The following is a 20,704-nucleotide window of genomic DNA, read 5'->3' on the forward strand; positions in this document are numbered from 1 at the left end:
CCCGATGTCCTGCATTCTGCACACTGTACCCCTGTGGTGACCTACACCCTTCTCTGGTAAACTAAATTAAAGGGACGGGGGAGAGGGGGGGGGGTGGGTTGGGAACAAGAGACACCTAAAATTGGTCAAATAATTAAGTGACCAACTGGTAATATTAAACTGTTGCTGTAACCATATTCAACATAAACAAGAAAGGGGGGGGGGGACACCCGGTTCTAGTGTCCAGGTAAGGGGTTACTATGGCAACAATATTTAATATATATTATCAAAAAATTGGTAACAGTATTGCCAAAAAATATAAATCTCTTTATTAAATCATTAAAAACACTTAATCATCACTGTGCAATAACCGTGGCTTAAAAGTGGAATATATTGACTTTATTTAGGTCTGATAAGACCCGATTGCTTAAGCATGATTTGGTAAAAAAACCAGACTGAACGACAAAAAACGATAAAAGAGACAAAAAACAAATAACACACAACAAAAATCAACATCCGGACGCTTAAGGATCTTGCTAATTGTTGACCAGTATTGGGATGGTTGATAAATTTGGTAAGTTAAGTTAATGGGACATTAATTTCCCTTATAATCCAAAAAAAAACGGCTGACATCAGGGAAGATCCTTGTGCATGAATGGGATTGGATGAAAGGGGAGGGATGTGGAGGGTTAACTGCTGCTTGTCAATGTACCGTGATTCTGCAGTCAAAGAAAAACTAATTGGCCTGGTGGTTTAAATGAGAGCAGTAGAAGTCCACTGAATTGTAGCCAGTCCAAATGGAGTAATCCTAGATGAATAGAGTTGTAAAGTGGCAGTGTTCAATTCATAGTGATGATCCACATTGATGTTTATGGCAGAAGTCACTGACAGTAAGGTAGTAAATACGAAATAAACACTTTAATTAATGAATAAAGGTAGAAATTTTACTGTTACGGCTTCATTGGAGGTTAATCCTATAGGCTTTAATCAAAGTTGATGATGCATAGTAAAGCCCTCTTCGTAAAAGGAGGATCGGTGTTGGTAGTGAGCGTGGCTCCAAGGTCAGCGTCTGTGGCTGGAGGGATAGCGGGAAATACGAATAGTGCTCCGCAAACACAAACTCCTCCTTGGAATGGTGCCGAAACGTCCGCCCGCTGTCACAAATCACCCGGCTTCAAGAGTTTCCTATGTGGGGCATAAAACCATGACACATAGAGGGGAATACTCAGTCCTTATCGGGTGTCAGATCGGGCGGTTGGATTAGGCAGAATTAGGCTGGCTCGAATCTCCTAACACTTTCGACTACCTCCTCGTAGTTCCTTTCATCCGAGGCACGGCGCCCGTGACGAATCAGCGTTGATGACGTCAACGCGTTTCGCTATTGCCTTTAGCGTAGCTTCATCATGGACGATACCAGGGCTGGTGATGGCACTCCTTTATATCTTGACAGCTGCGTTCAATCACCGCCCTGATGTGTTTAAGTTTTACTGTGTATAGATCTCAGGTGAACTGATCGTGCTTTAGTAATTCTGGTTTTCTGGTTTTATCTATTCGTCATTTTTGAAAAAATTTATTATTGAACAGTGATGAGGTACCCTGAAAAGAAAGCTCAAGTCTTTTGATCAAATTTCAAAGTGACTAGATATTGCTATTAAGCTTCCAAAGGATTATTATAATTACAATGCCTGACATAATAAATAAAAAAGGGGGGGTAAGAATACAAGAGGAGAAAAGGTGGAACACAAACATAAACATAGACACACTCCTTAATGTATGTGAAGATAATTGGAATATTTTAGAGCAGGAAAAAGGTACCAATCATATCGGCATATATTAGTACAAAATACCAATGCACCAATATGATTGGAACAGAAATAAGGATGAAACTGGTGAAATCATCTAAGTTGGTAAAAAGGATTGCAAATTTAAATCCGTATTTAACCCGACAGGGATGAGCGACTTTAGATGGTACACCCACCTCTTTTCTTTTTGTAGGAGTAGACGATCAAAGTCGCCACGTCTAGGGGGCAAATTTAAGGAATAAATACCTTTAACCATCATACCCCGAGAACTACCCCCATGAAATTGAACAAAATGTTTTGCTAGGGGTTTTTCAGGAATTTTTGTTTTATCATTGATTTCTCGCAAGTGTTCACCAATGCGGGTTCTTAACTGTCTTTTTGTTTTTCCAATATAGATTTTGGGGCATGGGCAAGTTATCATGTAAATTAACCGTGATGTGGAACAATTGATCAGGTTGCGAATTTCGAATGACTCCTTACCATAAGCGTCCGTAAAAGTAGAGGTCCTATGTACATAGGGGCAGATTTGACATCTGTTACAAGGGTACATGCATAAAGTTCGTGGATAATCTGATAACCAGGAATTATCTGGTTTCTGGGTGAATTCTGACTGGATCAGCATATCTCCCAAGTTCCTGGCACATCGGGCCACCAACTGGGGAGACATGCCCACAATCTTGCCCAAACCTGGCGAATTGACTAATAGGCCCCAATGTCTGTCTAAAATTGAATGAATGTCATTCCACTGGGATCCGTAAGTAGTTATTATTCTTACTGTTTTTTGGTCAGGTGAGGTGGGAGTACTGGTTGGCTCAATTGATAGCAGGCTCTGGCGATCCCGTATCGCTGCTTTCCTCCTTGCTCGCTTGATTTGCCGGTGTGAGTAGCCACGCTCTCTAAATCGAATGTAGAGATCGTGGCTCTCCCTCCGATAATCACTAGCCTTTGAACAATTTCTTTTTAGGCGTAAAAATTGGCCCACCGGAATGCCGTTTTTAATCCAGTGCGGGTGCTACTAGCACTCAAAAAGGTGTTTGCTGCCATCTCCTTGCGGAAAGTGGAAGTATGTAGTTGTCCATTCTCCAGGCAAATTTGCAGATCAAGAAAAGATTACCTGGCTGAAGGAATATGTCAGGTGAATATTGAATGTGTTGTCATTGAGTTCATGAATGAACTGCAGCAACTTAGTCTGGGTGCCCTGCCATATCAAAAAAATATCATCGATGTACCGTAACCAAGCGTGAACGTGGTCACGTTTCATCGATGAAGAGTACACCACATCTTCCTCCCAGAAACTCAGATGAAGGCATGCGTAGGAAGGTGCCCACGCTGCCCCCATAGACGTGCCACGAATTTGCTGGTAGTAAGCCGTTAAGAATTGAAAATAGTTGTTCCCCAACATGAATTTCAAAAGATCGATCAGAAACTCATTTTGTGGTCCTGATTCGGGATAGGTGATGTTCAAAAAGGTCTCAACTGCTTTAATCCCGTTTCCGTGAGGTATTGAGGTGTACAGTGACTCGACGTCAATGCCAACTAGCCAAATTTCGCCCAATTGGTCGAGATTTTTGAATTCTGATAATTTCGCTAGGACATGACGAGTGTCTTGCACAAACGATTTTTGACCCGTGACCATGTCCTTCAGTAGGAGATCCAAATACCTGCCAATTCGCTCAAAAGGGCCTTGACAGGCCGAGACGATTGGTCTTTCTGGTGGGTCCTTTAGGTTCTTGTGCAATTTAGGAATTATGTAAAAGGTAGGTATGTTGAACTCTTGAACGGAAAGATATTGAAATTCACGTATGGTCAGCAGTCCCTCATCCTTGGCAAAAGTAAGTTTCCGGTTTAATTCCTGAACTAGTGCAGGGAAGGGGTTGTGGTCTAATTTACGGTGGGTGGTCGCATCAGAAAGTAGTTTTTTTGCTATCTTTTCATAGTGTGTGTCGTCTTAAACGATGACATTGCCCCCCTTATCACTATTTTTTATTACAATATTTTTTCTCTTTTTGAGATCGACGAGGGCGTTTCTCTCGCCCTCAGTTAGATTGTCCATGCCTCGTTTATGCCAATTCACCTTCTCGAGGTTAGACTGAACCATCTCAAGAAAGAGACTTAGCCGTCTATTTTTAGACAGGGGGGGCATTTTTAGTGATTTGATTTTTAGATCGACTGATCGTTTAGTTAGTGTGTGGGGCTCTTCACTATGTCCTAGATTTTCGTCCAATAATAAATTCAAAATGTCCAGAGCTTTTTGGTCATCTGAATCAATAATGGTATTGGATGTTGATACCTCGCCTTTCCCTTCATATAGGGACCGTAGGAAGACTTTTCTCAAGAATAGCATAATATCCTTATACACGGTAAACTCATCCATAGCGGATGTCGGTGAAAAAGACATGCCTTTGGCAAGGAGACTAATGTGATCTGGACTCAAACTATGGCTTAATAGGTTGACTACCCTCAAGTCATTAAGCCCGTGTTGGTCACTTTCGGGGGGTAAGTTAGTTAGTGTCTTTTTTGGCTTCTCGTGTATGTTCGGTCGCCAGGTGTTTTGGTCTGCTTCTGTTTTTGAGATCCTGTTTTGTTTTTTTGTGACGGGGACGGGGTTTGTGAAGTTCTTGGCTCCGCCCCTTGCTCTAAAAAAGTAACTGACCTTGTTGTTTCATCCTCAGAATCACTGCGTGACCTACACCCTTCTCTGGTACCCTGCACCCCATGTCCTGCATTCTGTACACTGCACCCCTGTGGTGACCTAAACCCTTCTCCAGTACCCTGCACTCCATTTCCTGTCTTCTGCACCCTGCACCACATTACATGCATCCATCTCCTGCACCCCATGTCCTACATTTTGCACCTCACAGATTACTCACAAATTACTTGCCCGGCCCCAGGCGCTGACAACCCACACTGCCCTAAAAAAACCTGTCCCTTAACCACTTAAGCCCCGGACCATTTCACTGGCCAAAGAAAAGAGCACTTTCTGCGATTCGGCACTGCGTCGCTTTAACTGACAATTGCGCGGTCGTGCGACGTGGCTCCCAAACACAATTGACGTCTTTTTTTTTTCCCCACAAATAAAGCTTTCTTTTGCTGGTATTTGATCACCTCTGTGGTTTTTATTTTTTGCGCTATAAACAAAAAAATAGCAACAATTTTGAAAAAAACACATTATTTTTTACTTTTTGCTATAATAAATATCCCCCAAAAATATATAAAAAAACATTTTTTTCCTCAGTTTAGGCCGATACGTATTCTTCTACATATTTTTGGTAAAAAAAATCACAATAAGCGTTTATTGATTGGTTTGCAAAAAAGTTACAGAGTCTACAAAATAGGGGATAGTTTTATGGCATTTTTATTTATAATTTTTTTTTTTACTAGTAATGGCGGCGATCTGTGATTTTTATCATGACTGTGACATTGTGGCGGACACATCGGACAATTTTGACACATTTTTGGGACCATTTGTAAGTGAGGATGCCAAGGGTCCACCCACATCCTAAGTGGGACTGTTGGTCCTGCATTGTATGTAATGATGTCAGAATACCTGCTACAAGCCTTTAACCTATGTAATATTGGGGTCCTATGAAGGGTAAATTATACCTCAGTCTGATGTAGGGCTTTAATAAAATAGAAACTTGAATGGTGAGGTTAGAAGGATTCTGGGAATATCATTTAATTTTACTATTTGTATTCAGATTTAGAGTTTTCCTCCTGTGAAGTCTGGAGATCATATGACCATCACATTGCCTCCACCTCCCTCCCTCCCCCTGATAGAATAGAGAAATACAAAGAAGATTCTAGAAGTCACCAGAGAGATCATGGAGGAGAGGTGAGCCGTGCTGGGAATTCTGGGACATTATCCAGTAACAGACAAGGGATGTGTCTGGATGGTGACTGTATCATTGTGTGTGTCAGGTTCCTATAAGGTGTCAGGATGTCACTGTCTATTTCTCCATGGAGGAGTGGGAGTATTTAGAAGGACACAAGGATCTCTACAAGGACGTCATGATGGACAATCAGCCGCCCCTCACATCACCGGGTAAGAGGAGACTTTATTGTAAAGGAGAGAGCAGTACGGAGGGTCCACCTAGATCCCCCATCATCTGATAAACACATAGAAACAATGTATTCAGTCAGTGTGTGTGTTTCCTACAGATGGATCCAGTAATGGGAACCCACCAGAGAGATGTCCCCGTCCTCTGTATTCCCGGGATTCCACACAGGAAGATCACACCATCCCTCACCATCATCAGGTAGATGAGGAACAATCACTGATAATATCATTAGGATCCGTACATTATCTGCATTGTTACCATTGATGTCATTTTTATTCTATATTCAGAGTGGAAACCTGAGAGATTCTAAAGTTGAGGTTAAAGAAGAGATAAAAGAGGAGGATGATGAGGATAGGGTGATGGAGGAGTCAGAGTTTCTAAAAGAACACAAAGATCTGTACCAGGACACCATGGTGGAGTCATCCAGCTACAGAAACCCACCAGAGAGATGTCCCCGTCCTCTGTATTCCCGGGATTCCACACAGGAAGATCACACCATCCCTCACCATCATCAGGTAGATGATTGACAATTATTGGTAGTTCTGATTTATACACAGCATGTTTGTTACAATGAATGTTTTATTATATATTGCAGAGTGGAAACCTCGGGGATGATAATATTGATGTTAAAGAAGAGTATAAAGAGGAGGATGAGGAGGATGAGGAGTATGGAGTGATGGAGGAGTTATCAGAAGGACACAAGGATAAGATGAAGCCACCAAATACCAGGAACCCACCAGAGAGATGTCCCCGTCCTCTGTATTCCCGGGATTCCACACAGGAAGATCACACTATCCCTCAGTGTTACAAGGTTGGTGGGACGAAGCATCTACAACATGGACTTGTGGAGATGAGATGTGTATTTTTTTTATGTGAGCTTATATTTTACAGATGATATTCACTTTAATTTTCTTGATTTAGAGTGGAGATCCAATCGATATAGAATTTGAGGTTAAAGCAGAAGAAGAGAGGTATGTGTGGGATGATCAGCAGTCTATGGAGGAGGATGGAATAACGGGGACATTTATAGAGGAGGACACTCCTACAGAGATCAGCACAGGTGGGTCATTAACACTAAATACATTCCTCCACCCATACTGCTCACTGATTGGTCCAGAGTAGGGTGGGGACTGGGTGATATCAGCCTGTAATCCCCTGGTCACTTTCCTGAGCTGTGTTCCCTGTCCTGTATTCCTGTATTTCTCTCGGATAATCCTCCTTCTCTGTGCTGCAGACACAATTTATGTATCTAGACTGGATTTATGGAGATTCTGGGGTTCAGCTGGCAACAAAATGTAGAATTTCACCATAAGCATTAATGTGAGTCTAGTAAGATCTCTGACAGAGCAATTCTCCCAGGCTCACATACTTGATGTTTGCTGGCTGTGCCGGGTGGAGGGATATGTCTGTATAATCTCAGACCCAAGTCACTGAGTGCAGTCTCAGGAGATGGGAGACAGGGGTGTGGGACCTCTGAAACTTGTCTCATGTAAACATTTAATCTGCCACTGATTACTGAAGTCCTGACCCTTACACTATATAATTTATATTGTACATTACATACTCCTGACCCCTGCACTATATACTCTATGTTGTACATTACATCATTCTGATACTATATAGTCCTATCTGTTGTATCTTATACAATATGTTGTACATTACATAGTTCTGACTTCTGCTCTCTCCCCTCTACCCACTGCTATATATAGACATAATATGTATTCTCTTTTGTTTCTCCCATCTTCTACCAGCTGGACATTTTTATATCTGATGATTTGATTGGAGCACGGACTTTTATCCTTTAAACTTTGGACCCTTAAACAGAAAGTGATAATGAGGGAGGAATCAATAACCAAATCATAGTGCTTCAGGATCAGTCCAGTCTTCATCTTGGTTGTTTTCCCCCATCCTCACTCTCTGACCTCTGGTGGGAATCAGCCCCGCTGTTATTCATGACTAAATCATAAACTAAATAAGGAAGTGCAGGACTTCTTGTGTTGGGAAGATGACAATGAGTGATAGAGGGGGTGGGGACACTCGTCCTATAATCCCCTCATCACTGTCACTCCTATAAAAGACAGTTCTCGTTGTTTCCTCACTCTCTGACTAAGGTCCATGAATAAAGCTATGAACTGGTAGGAGATCAGAGGACCCATTTACTAGTTACCTTGAGGGGGGAATTGTAAGATCCTCAGAGACAAAGCTGTCTGATGTGGGCGGAGTCCTGGTTTAGGGGAACCAATCTGCTCATGTCTAGTAATAATCTTTTTATTTTTATTTTAGTAGATGGATGGGAGATGAGGAAAACCTCAGAGGATTGTCTCACTTTGTCTCCAGACTGTAAAGTAGAAGATGAGGACATCACACAGTATAGTCCAGGAGAAAACCCGACTACCTCAAATGTCCATCCGGCACCACACAGTGTAGATGGACCATCGTATTCCTCTTATCCTGAGGAACCTCAGACTGTGAGGGACGGTGCCCTCCTTCCAACAGATAAGAGGCTTTCCTGTACTGAGTGTGGGAAATGTTTCCGTTCTAAATACAAACTTAATGTGCATAAAAGATCTCACACAGGGGAGAAGCCGTATTCCTGTCCTGAGTGTGGAAAATGTTTTTCACAGACATCCAATCTTTACAAACATCAGAGATCTCACACAGGGGAGAAGTATCCCTGTCTTGAGTGTGGGAAATGTTTTTCACAGAAGTCCAGTCTTTACACACATCAGAAATCTCACACGGGGCAGCAGCCGTATTCCTGTCCTGAGTGCGGGAAATTTTTTTCACAGAAGTCCCATCTTTACAAACATCAGAGATCTCACACGGGGGAGAAGCCGTATGCCTGTCCTGAGTGCGGAAAATGTTTTTCACAGAAGTCCAGTCTTTACACACATCAGAGATCTCACACGGGGCAGCAGCCGTATTGCTGTCCTGAGTGTGGGAAAGTTTTTTCCCAGAAGTCCCATCTTTACACACATCAGAGATCTCACACGGGGGAGAAGCCGTATTCCTGTCCTGAGTGCGGGAAACGTTTTTCACAGAAGCATCATCTTTACACCCATCAGAGATTGCACACGGGGGAGAAGCCGTATTCCTGTCCTGAATGCGGGAAATGTTTTTCACAGAAGTCCAAACTTTCCACACATCAGCGATCTCACACGGGGGAAAAGCCATATTCCTGTCCTGAGTGCGGGAAATGTTTTTCAGACAAGTCCATTCTTTACACACATCAGAGATCTCACATGGGGGAGAAGATGTATTCCTGTCCTGAGTGTGGGAAATGTTTTTCACAGAAGTCCCATCTTTACAGACATCAGAGATCTCACACGGGGGAGAAGCCGTATTCCTGTCCTGAGTGTGGAAAATGTTTTTCACAGCAGTCAAATCTTTACAAACATCAGAGATCTCACTGTGGGCAGAAGCAATATTCCTGTCTTGAGTGCGGGAAATGTTTTTCAGTAAAGTCCAGTCTTTACAAACATCAGAGATCTCATACGGAGGAGAAGCCGTATCCTGAGTGAGGGAATTGTTCCTCACTGAAGTCCTGTCTGTACATCTGGGATCCCAGACAACCCTCGAGGTGTATTAGCCCAAGGAAATGTCTTCTATATGAATGTTGCTGGACATCACAGCTCCAATGTGGGGAAGAAGCACACCCTGATATACACCTCAGATATACTCCATGGCTGATCTTCATCATGTAAGAAACCGTTCATAAGGAGATCAGAGATCACCAAAGACATGGATGAAGTGTTGTACCGTGTTGGCCATTGATAGCAGTAGAAAAATAAAAATGGAGTCATTATCTGTTGTAGTGTAAGCTTTCACAAACACTTAGAGGTCTGTTTCAAAACGTGTTGAATGAATGTGACCAGCATTCAGCCAACCGTGACAATTTTTGGTAATATTTTATTTCATATGATCATTTGCTCCATCTTGTGGTCATAATATCATATTGCACTATTTTTACTGATGGGGGTATTTCAGGAAAGTTGCCCCATTATCACCACTAGATGGAGCTGACAATGATAGGAAATCACTGTATTAATTAAAATATGGCTATAATTTGTCAGGGCTGGATGAATACTTGTCACATTCGTTCAATGAATTTTCTATAAGTAGACCCCTTTGTTTCCTTCGTCAGACATAGCTTCATACGGATACCTGAGATCATACTCATGCAGTTGTCAGTACAGTAGACACTGAAGGAAAGAAGTCCACTTTATGCCTCCTATGAGGTGAACTTGCTGGTCTTATTAATCTTTGTTTACTATATAGGACTCCCTCTTGCATGACATCTGGGTTCTTGCTGTAGGACAGATATACTGCTTCCTAATTGTATGGCTTGACCAATATCTCCTGGGTACAATGAATTTACATATTTATGGACTATGTTCACTTGATGACTTTTCTATGAAGGCAATCTCTTTCTTTTATTGATTACTCATACACTTTATCACAGTGTGTGGTCTTTTCTCGGCATGTGTGCACATTGCAATGCTGATGTTTTTTGACTCTCATTTGAACAATAAGAGCATAAAAACATTGAAAAGCGAATCCTGAAGAAGCCCTCTATTAGGGCGAAACGGAGTGATACATATTTCCTTCGCTATCTACTAACGCACAAACGGTTGTTTTATGCATCTACAGTTATGAGATATTACCTTTTATGGAGTCTTTACTCCTTTTTTTAACTTTGAATAAATAACTTTAATATCTCTCTTTTGATAAAACCAGCCATTCATTTAAAACTTAAAATACCACAGTCAGCCATTATGGAACCTAGGTATAATAGGAACTAGCGCCAGCTAGTGAACAAATGCAACAATTTCCATTTAAAATCAATGGAAAACTTTCGACCAGCTCAGCAAATTGCCTAATGGGGCATACACACGGTCGGACTTTTCGAACGGACGGGTCTGACGGACGCCGACGGACCAAATCCGGCGGACAATCCGACCGTGTGTGGGCTTCACCGGACCTTCAGCGGACTTTTCCAGTTGCAAATCTGACGGACTTTAGATTTGGAACATGCTTCAAATCTTTACGTCGTAACTCCGCCGGACCCAGAAATCCGCTCGTCTGTATGCTAGTCCGACGGACAAAAACCGATGCTAGGGCAGCTATTGGCTACTGGCTATCAACTTCCTTATTTTAGTCCAGGGTATGTCATCACGTACGAATCCGTCGGACTTTGGTGTGATCGTGTGTAGGCAAGTCCGGTCGTTATAAAGTCCGTCGAAAGTCTGTTGAAAGGCTGTCGGACTTTTGTAGCTGAAAAGTCTGACCATGTGTATACGGCATAAGAACTTTTGTTTAATACCCCATTCACACAGAAGGAATGTACATGCATTTTCACAGGGAAAACTGTTATGCAGTTTTTAATAAATAGATTCCTAAATGTAAGGAGTTTTTTATTTAAAAGTGGAAGGTATGTAGCAGCTAAATAAATACCCCTCCTAGCAATGTTATATACACCCTCATAGTTAGGTGCTAGGCTGTCAGGAATATGTTTTCCCTTTTTTGTAATGCTCCTCTGTAATTAGTGGAGCTGCTGCTGATTGCTTTGGACTGATCAGGCTGCACACTTGATTGCTTCTCCCTGCTTTCTGGAAGGCACTAGAACATAGGAGTGGAGGAGGCTCAGTGAGCAGTCTGAATATTTAGTAGGTCCCAACCAATCCCTGAGGGGGCGTGTTCTGAGGATAGCTAGAGAGAACATAAATAGTCTGGGGCTGCATCAGTCTAGGTCCTTGTCCAGTAGGAGACCCTCCCAGGCCACCCTGCACCTTTACCAGGAGCCCAGTGATGTCCCCACCTACCGAAAGGCCGGGGCCCTATCTTCAGAGTCACTGCAATCTAGAGAAGGGTGATTGAACCCGGGACCCAGTCCGGAGACTCCACTACACAGCTGTCTGCCTGATGCTGAGAATGGCCCCCCATCACCCAAGGACTTGTGAGTATAGACCTAAAAGCAGGGTCTGGGCGAATGTTAACCCTGCTGTTTCTCTAAGACTGAGGTTCGCCAGCCTGGGACATTGCTTTGGTGCCCAGAGCTGTCCACTTCCCAAGAGCTCTGTCTAAGGGACTTTTCAAGAATTAGTTGCAAAGAGATGGCGTCACCCTACTTCTGATCAACATTCTGGAATACCCCACTGCTCCCTCTGCCTTAACCAAGTTACACTGCAATAAATTCAGAAAAAGCAATCCCCTAGATTACTTATTGAGCCAGAAGTGCGGATAATCCATGTGCCTGCACTTACACTGTGGATCTGGGACAAGATAGTGGGACCAGCCAGAGTATTTGAACTACAGTTATTACCAGGCTGCAGCTAGGGGGAGCTCTAATGTTTAGAGGGTGACCACTGCAAAGTGAGTCTATTTAGCTCACATTAAACATTTCACTGTTTGCATTTTTTTTTTTGCACACATGTTAAAGGATAAGTTCACATTTAAAAAAAAATATACATCTTTTTGCAGGTAAAAAAATGTGCATTTCATTTTTTTTTTTTATTAGGAGCATTGCACCTGCGATCAGTAGATTGTGGGTGCAATGCAGGTCTCCTGCAGACTGTTAGTGCAAACTGTCTGCTTGTACCTCACATGGGCAGGTATTTACACAATGACAGCAACCATCAATGAACTACCTAGAAAGCTCACTAGCACAAGCTGCTACAAGCTGTCAGCCTCAAAGTATAATGGTACTTCTAGTTTTTCTATTCACGGAACTCTGTAAATGAATGATGTGGGTGAGCAGAAACCCACACACCTGCATTTTTTTTTATTTATTGTGACAGCGAGTTCAGGAAGAAGATCCCCAGCTCTCTGTCACTAGAGGTGGCAGATCAGGGAGAGGCTGCAGCAGTGGGAACATGTTCCAGGTGTAACATGTTCCCAAAGGTGGACTTACTCTTTAAAATACACATTTTGGACCTGAAGATTAGTTAGAACCCCCAAACATATATTTTCTGAAAGCAGAGGCACTGGAACATAAAATGGTGGTAGTTCCCAATTTTATATGTCACATGATATTAGTTCAATGATTTATCAAGGGTATATTTATGTAAAAAATACACTAAATAACATTCTAGAGCACACAAATGCAGTTTTTTTTTGGTAAAATATAAAAGATGAGGTTGTGCCAAGTAAATAGATACACGACATGTCCAGCCTTATGCCCCGTACACACGATAGGATTTTCTGACGGAAAATGTTCGATGGGAGCTTGTTGTCGGAAGTTCCGACCGTGTGTAGGCTCTATTGGACATTTTCCATCGGAATTTCCGACACACAAAATTTGAGATCTGGATCTCAAATTTTCCGACAACAAAATCCGTTGTCGGAAATTCCGATCGTGTGTACACAATTCCGACGCACAAAGTTCCACGCATGCTCGGAATCAAGCAGAAGAGCCGCACTGGCTATTGAACTTCATTTCTCTCGGCTCGTCGTAAGTGTTGTACGTCACCGCGTTCTTAAAGTTCGGAATTTCCGACAAGATTTGTCTGTCCGTGTGTATGCAAGACAAGTTTGAGCCAACATCCGTCAGAAAAAAACCATGGATTTTGTTGTCGGAAATCCTATCGTGTGTACGCAGCATTGTAATTGTGTGTGCTGATGAAATGATGACAAACTTCGGTCCTCAATAGTGGCCCATAGGTGACGCTTTAAAAGCCTTTCCAGGTCCTCTGTGTAGAGGTAACCCAGAATAATGGAGAATGTTTGCTCTCACTCTGGCATGCATGGCGTTATGTAATATGTGTAGTGTAATCAATGTTTTTCTATGTAGGTGCCCGGAAAATGTCATTCATATTTGTATGTACGTGGGGAGATTTTAGGGGCAGGGTTTTCAGTGTTTAAGCATAACTTACATTTTTCCCTTTTATTGCTATCATAGGGGCAGATAGCCCCCCATGTGATAGAATTTTATTGTGACAGGTTCTCTTTAATGAGACATCAGGAGTCTATCAGACCACTCATGTCTCTCCTGTCCTCCACTGAAGATAATGGAGAGCAGATCATGCTCCATTTACAGCTTCTCCAGCCACAGCAGTCAGGAATGATAGCACTGAACCCGGAAGTCACTTAATACTCATCACTTCCGGGGTCATTCTAGCTACGGGGATCAGTGAGAGGATGTTCTCTGGTGTCTCTTTCCTCTACCGAGTGGCACCCACCATGATAATGCCAGGCCCGTAGGTGGGATAGTAGGGCCCAACATACATAGCAGGGTCCGTTGAAGCCATCCAGAATCGGTTTGGAAAGCTCCCCCTGTGACAATGTCTGAGAGCGCACTTATTCTTCACCGGAATGTTCCAGAAGGGTACTGCTGGTCTCTGTGACAAATTATTCCACCATTGTAGGTAGGTTTGGAAAGGTTTCCCTGAACATCATAATTTGGTGTTTTGCAATTTCCACCATTATCCAGGTCTGTAAAATATTGAATCCTCGTGTTTGCCGATACTCTGATACCGGACTGGTAATTTCATAGATTTCCATAACCAGGAATGGGATGAGGAAGGATTCATATCGTGTCCAATCATGAAGCAGATTTCTGGCCTCACTCACAGCTTTACTGTCAGATGTAGGAGATCCACCAATGTGCTCCAGGCAGTACAGTACAGGGCAAAGTTATTTTTTTCCTGGTGGTTCAACCTTGGGTACCTGGAGGAGAATAAATAGGTGGTGCTCTGTGCTGAATTGTGGGAAGGGCCTAAATTGTAGGCCTACTCACTATGTACATGGTAACATATTCCACAGCCCTTATATCCACAAAATATAATTCAATGACTGTGCCACAAGGGGAAGTCTAACAGACACACATAAACCTCAGAACAATCATTGGTAAGAATGGAACTCTCCCATCACATTTGCTTTTCAACACTCAGCTAACCTTCAGGAAGATCTTCAATAACATACTGACTACTGAGCAACCAGAAACTGTAGTGAAATAAAAAAAATCATAAAAAGTCAGGAGTATGTCATGTCCAGCCCGAGACACAGAGTGCAGTGATTAGGAATTTATCATATACAGCCCTGTGTACAGAGTGCAGTGGTAAGGAGTATGTCCTATACAGCCCAGTGTACAGAGTGCAGTGGTAAGGAGTATGTCCTATACAGCCCAGTGTACAGAGTGCAGTGGTAAGGAGTATGTCCTATACAGCCCAGTGTACAGAGTGCAGTAGTAAGGAGTGTTATGGAAATTTTATGAAGATGTATTTTAATATGTATTGTCATAGTGTTAGCACTCCTACAGCCTGCTCTAAAGAGCAGGCTGGGGCAGACTGACGCTGGTTGAGATCTGTTTGGTAGTGAAAAGCTCTTTGGGGATGTAGAGAAATGTTTGTGGAGTGGGGACATGTCCGCCAGCTAAGGGCCCCTGTGCGATGCACAGAACGATCGTCTGGTGGGGGGTGTGTTTGCTCTGCAAAGACATTATCGGTTTAACGAGTGTGCGCTCATGTTGCCCCTGTGTGCCTGATCAACATATTTGTGGCTTCATGAGTGAACGCCTGCCGATAATCTCTTGTCCACAAAGACAGTAGAATAATCCAGGCATGCATTGTTGTCTGGAAAAATGTATAATAAGGATTCCTATCAGCTGAATTTTAGTCATCGTTTATTGTATATATTAATTTATCCTGTGTTACATCTTTATTTGGTCATTCACATCCTGTGTTGTTCATTTCCTGTGAGGTCACAAACTTTGTAGGAGGCGTTTGGCTGTTGGAGGCACACCCTCAAGTTTGGGACTTCCTGTTGATATGTAAATAAAAGCAGATGGATGGCTCAGGGTGAGGGAGTCATGCTGAGATGAGGACGTAAGAATGTGGTAATGTCTGTTTACTGGGAAATGGGGAACCAGAGGGGAGACATACGATCAGAAGGTACGTTATATCATTGGATGGACAGGAGATCAGGAGTTATGGCTGTGTGCATAGCGTACAGCCAAATTTCCCCGACAGGAGTATGTCCTATACAGCCCAGTGTACAGAGTGCAGTGGTAAGCAGTATGTCCTATACAGCTCAGTACACAGAGTGCAGTGGTAAGGATTCGGAATATGTCCTATACAGCCCAGTGTACAGAGTGCAGTGGTAAGGAGTATGTCCTATACAGCTCAGTACACAGAGTGCAGTGGTAAGGACTCGGAGTATGTCCTAAACAGCCCAGTGTACAGAGTGCAGTGGTAAGGAGTATGTCACATACAGCCCAGTGTACAGAGTAGTGATAAGGAGTATGTTCTATGCAGCCCAGTGTACAGAGTGCAGTGGTCAGTAATATACATCATATTAAGCCCAGACTAAAGAGATCAGCAAAGAAGAAGGTTTCACTATGTCAGACCAGTGTGTTGTTGCCACATCCCTAGTTGTGTATCAAGAAAAAAGAATCCCCCCTTGTTGGGACTTTGTAGACAGCAACCACACATATGAATTTAGAAAATATAATTTATTAGGGATACATAAAATCACTCGATCATATAATGACCGATGGTTAAAAAGGACATAAAAAAATACTACACAAGTATACAAAACAGCGTAGACAAGACAAAAAACACGTCAGGTTACATGGTATGCATGACAAAAAGATAGTGTTACTCTCCAGTATATAGTGATCTCCAGTAGCCAACACATTTCTGGTTCAAGCACCTTCGTCAGGGGTATTCAATAAGAGTATATGCAGTCATAATTTTGTCTTACATGTGAAATGTTCCACCATATAACTTAGAAAAATGGATGAAGCACTGCCAGCGGGGGTGTCAATAGATGCCCACCAAAAGCATGAATAATGCACGATAATATCAGAAATACAGGAATTTGCCTATTCGATTTGCCTGGTGATCACAAGGAGTCAAATATGTCGGATTGCCAAACAAGGTCTGAGAATTTTTAAGTTAAAGCGCTACCCGAAGCCTTAAATATGGCTCCTGATCCGTATATATAGCAGCAACACATTCCGAATCCTTAAGTATCAGACCTTCATATGGACAAAGAGGCCCTCTGTCTTTGCGTCACCCCGCTCTGCAGTGCTCAAGACTAAAGAGATTAGATGTAAGTACAGCATGTTATATAACAGCTGGGCATACAGAGTGCAGTGGTCAGGAGTATGTCATATATAGCAGCTCAACATAGTGTAGCGGTCAGAAGAATATCTTATAGGGTCCTGTGCATGGAGTGCAATGGTCAGAAACATTTCAATATAAAGCATGGGGTAGAGAGTTCAGTGGTCAAGAGCATGTCATAAAAAGCCCAGCTTAAAAAGTGCAGGGGTCAAGAGTATGTCATATGTAGTGAAATATTGGAGAACCCGGGACCATCAGTTAGCTATATTGGTAAAAGCAAATAAGTCTTTTATTACTCGGAATGATAAAAAAAAACTTGATTTTAGCACAAAGCACGTCACTTATCAGGGTCATGTTCCCGTCTGCCTCAGGGGTCCCAAAGAGGAGATTTCCATCCGATAAGCAGAGTGTCAGACATAATCAGTCCTCCTCTCTGACTCCTCGGTGTGCACTCCTCTTCACACATTCCCCTTCACACACTCCTGATGACGGCTTCCTGTTCCTCTTTAGATCTCTCCTGCAGGTGGGTTAACCCCTTCAGGACTTGTAACCACTTACGCTCCCCTTCATGACCAGAGTATTTTCTGCTGTTCAGCATTGCACTATAACTGGCGATTGCGCGGTCATGCAACGCTGTTCCCAAATGGATTTTGTATCATTTTTTTCACACAAATAGAGATTTATTTTGGTGGCAATCACCACTGGTTTTTTTTTTAATATATTTTTTTATTGTATAAACCAAAAAAAGACCAAAAATTTTGAATAAAAATATATTGTCTACTTTCTGTTCTAAAAAATACCCAAATAAACTCAAACTTCATCATAAATTTTTTTTTTTTTTTTTCCTTGTCAAAAGAAGTTTATTGAGTATACAATGTTATAAAGATACATAAAGTAAGTTTACAATGATCTATAAAGTAAGCTCATTGTTTTACAGTAGGGTTTATATAGGTAAATATCATGAAATTTCAAATATTAAACATTGGGTTCACGTAAACCTAAATTAAAGATATATATAATTTCCTTAGTTACTTTTGTAGGTATTTAAATGATTTATACCTACTATACATATTGTTTACAAGTAGAGTGTATATAGGTCAAATAAATTCTGATAATGAGCTTTAATCTTAAGGTGGAGAAAAGGAAAGAGAAAGAAGAAAAAGGGTTGAAAGGTAGAGGTATGGTCCACAAGGTTGTCCCGCTCGTCAGTTTATTATTCTTTTTAGTTCTCTTTGAAGCCTTAGAATGGGTGTCTCTGTAAGTCATTTAATCTGTTACCATGGCAACAGGACAGAGTCATTGAAGTTTGACAGGAACTGTTGTTTTATCCAAGGATGCCAAAGTTTTTCAAATTTTGGAATTTGATTTTGATCGATGGCTACCATCTTAGCATGGGACATTGTATTATTCATTCTGTGAATTGTTTCTGCTAGTACCAATGTAGGAGATTTCCATGCCTTGGCCACTGTTTGTTTTGCAGCCGTTATTAGTTGGATCATAAGTTTGAATTGAGAGAGTGTTAACCATTCCGGTTTTAGATTAAGTAAAGTTAAATATGGATCTGGTTGTATTATTTTTTTAAATATTTTAGATGCAATCATGAAGACTTCCTTCCAGAAGGTTTGGATTACTGGGCACGTCCACCATATGTGTAAATATGTGCCTATTTCTGGGCATCCTCGAAAACAAAGAGCTGAGGTATTAGGTGAATATTTTGCCACTCTAGCGGGTACAAGGTACCAGCCAGTTAGGACTATATAATTTGTCTCCAGTGCTAAGATGTTGGGTGAAGATGACTTAGATGTGAGCCATATGTTAGACCAGTCCGTGTCTTCTAAAGTTCGTCCCAGGTCCTCCTCCCACCTCTGAACGTAAGAGGGTCTATTAAGATTTGGTACTCCATATAATTGATTATAAAGTGATGAAATTGTACCTTTAGCAAATGGATCTTTTGTACAGATTGATTCAAAAATGGATAATTGGGATAATGGTGTATCCCCCTTTAGGAATCAAACTTCATCATAAATTTAGGTAAAAAAAAAAATCCCAATAAGTGTATATTAATTGGTGTATGTTAAAGTTATAGTATCTACAAACTATGGAATATATACTGGAATTTACGCAGCTTTTACTGTCTGACTGCCCCTCACATTTCTTGAGGTGCTAAAATGCCAGGGCAGCATAAACACCCCCAAATGACCCCTTTTAGGAATGTAGACACCCAAAGAAAGTTGCTGAGATGCATGTTGAGCCCATGGAAGATTCTATTTTTTTGCCACAAGTTTAAAAAAGAAATTAAAAAAATAATTTTTCTTTTTTTTTTTTTTTTTTACACAAAATTGTCACTTTAATGAGATATTTCTTGCACATGCCCTGGGTTACACCCACATATTACAAACCCCATTCTGCTAGTTCTCCTGAGTATGGGGATACTACATATGTGAGACTTTTTGGGAGCCTAGTGATCCAGTTATAACTTGCAGTGCCCACTGTAAGCCGAGACAAAGATCTCCCCGCTGGTTCCAGTGAGGGGAGCAGGTACCTAAGCACCATTCAGGGCTGTAGAAGAATCAGAAGAGAAAGGAACACCGCTCACCGAGCCAATGTATGAATATATGAATGAGTGTGGCCTCAGCCAGCGCTGCTCCAGCCACGCCCTCGGACATGTTTTGCCCCGCACACCGGGAACTTGGTGCCATGCAATTGGTATATGTGGAATCACACCCCAGAAACACATTCTGCTACTTCCCCGAAAACGGGGATACCACATGTGAGAGACTTTTTGGGAGCCTAGCCGTGTACAGGGGCCCAAAATCCACCTTCAGGCTTTCAAAGGGCGTATTACCTCATGTTGCTCCCTCATTTCCTTTTCCAGTTTCGAATGTCCTGAAATGCCAGGATAGTAAACCCCCCCGGAAAGTGGACACCCCAAGGAATTTGATAAGAGGCATGGTGAGTATTTTGCAGATCTCATTTTTTGGTCACAAGGTTTTGAACAATGAAAGAAGAAAATAAACAAATGGATTTTCGTTTTGGGATTGTGATGATAAATTGGTCAGCATATAAATTGCTTTGTTCCACAATAGATCTATACAGATCTTCCGTGAAAAACAGCTGCAAAAGAATAAGAGGGTTAAATTTGCTGTTTCCACCTGAATTCTGGGTTGGGCAGTAAATAGGGGAAGTAAGGGTGCTGCAGAATCTGGGGGTTCCCAATCAGTACTTGCAAGTACAGCAGGAAAGGCACTATGGGTTCTATGGGCCTGTGTTCTAATTCTTGGTGGCTGCAGGACACTACTTGTGCTAGCCACTGCACCAGCTTAGACTTTACTTATAGGACTCGCCACATCACCAAGTGATACTGCAGTGCTGGTATGTATAAGACCAGGATGTACTAAGGACACTGGAACTCACCAGTTCACCAAAAAGGTAGAGAAGCACAAGTATTGGCACTCTGCTGCACACAATCATTGTGTGATTGTACCATCAGCAACCTGGGCATGGGGTTGGGTATGTCTGACCTTAGCAGGGACCACTACGCCATCGTCTGAGCTATCTGTCAGGGTGCCGCTGCTCTCTACAGGTTTGTATACAGAGCCTGATTCTGACAGTAAGTACTCCCCTTTAATCTCATCTGTCATGCTCAGAATCCTGTAGGCCTCTTCACTAGTGTACCATTCGTTTAACATTTTGGCAACTAAATTTACAGGTATCTAGTGTGACTCACAGGAAAAAGAGCTCCTGGCTGTCAGGGATTGTTTGAACTGCTACAAATAAAATGTACCTGCCAACACGTTTTTTTTTT

The 20,704-nt window shown here is 42.0% G+C and overlaps 1 protein-coding gene across 1 annotated transcript in view; it reads left to right on the forward strand.

Moving 5' to 3' along the window:
* LOC141121831 (uncharacterized) overlaps positions 1-20,704 on the forward strand; it is a 163,941-nt gene that overhangs the window by 81,935 nt on the left and 61,302 nt on the right. The window contains exons 12-18 of the mRNA XM_073611547.1: positions 5,480-5,613; positions 5,700-5,823; positions 5,940-6,037; positions 6,127-6,354; positions 6,435-6,650; positions 6,761-6,899; positions 8,123-9,347. Coding sequence (XP_073467648.1) covers positions 5,480-5,613; positions 5,700-5,823; positions 5,940-6,037; positions 6,127-6,354; positions 6,435-6,650; positions 6,761-6,899; positions 8,123-9,347 — 2,164 coding nt within the window. The remainder of the gene's footprint in view (positions 1-5,479; positions 5,614-5,699; positions 5,824-5,939; positions 6,038-6,126; positions 6,355-6,434; positions 6,651-6,760; positions 6,900-8,122; positions 9,348-20,704) is intronic.

This window comes from Aquarana catesbeiana, unplaced genomic scaffold (assembly GCF_042186555.1).
Source record: "Aquarana catesbeiana isolate 2022-GZ unplaced genomic scaffold, ASM4218655v1 unanchor233, whole genome shotgun sequence".
In the NCBI taxonomy this organism is placed as follows: domain Eukaryota; kingdom Metazoa; phylum Chordata; class Amphibia; order Anura; family Ranidae; genus Aquarana; species Aquarana catesbeiana.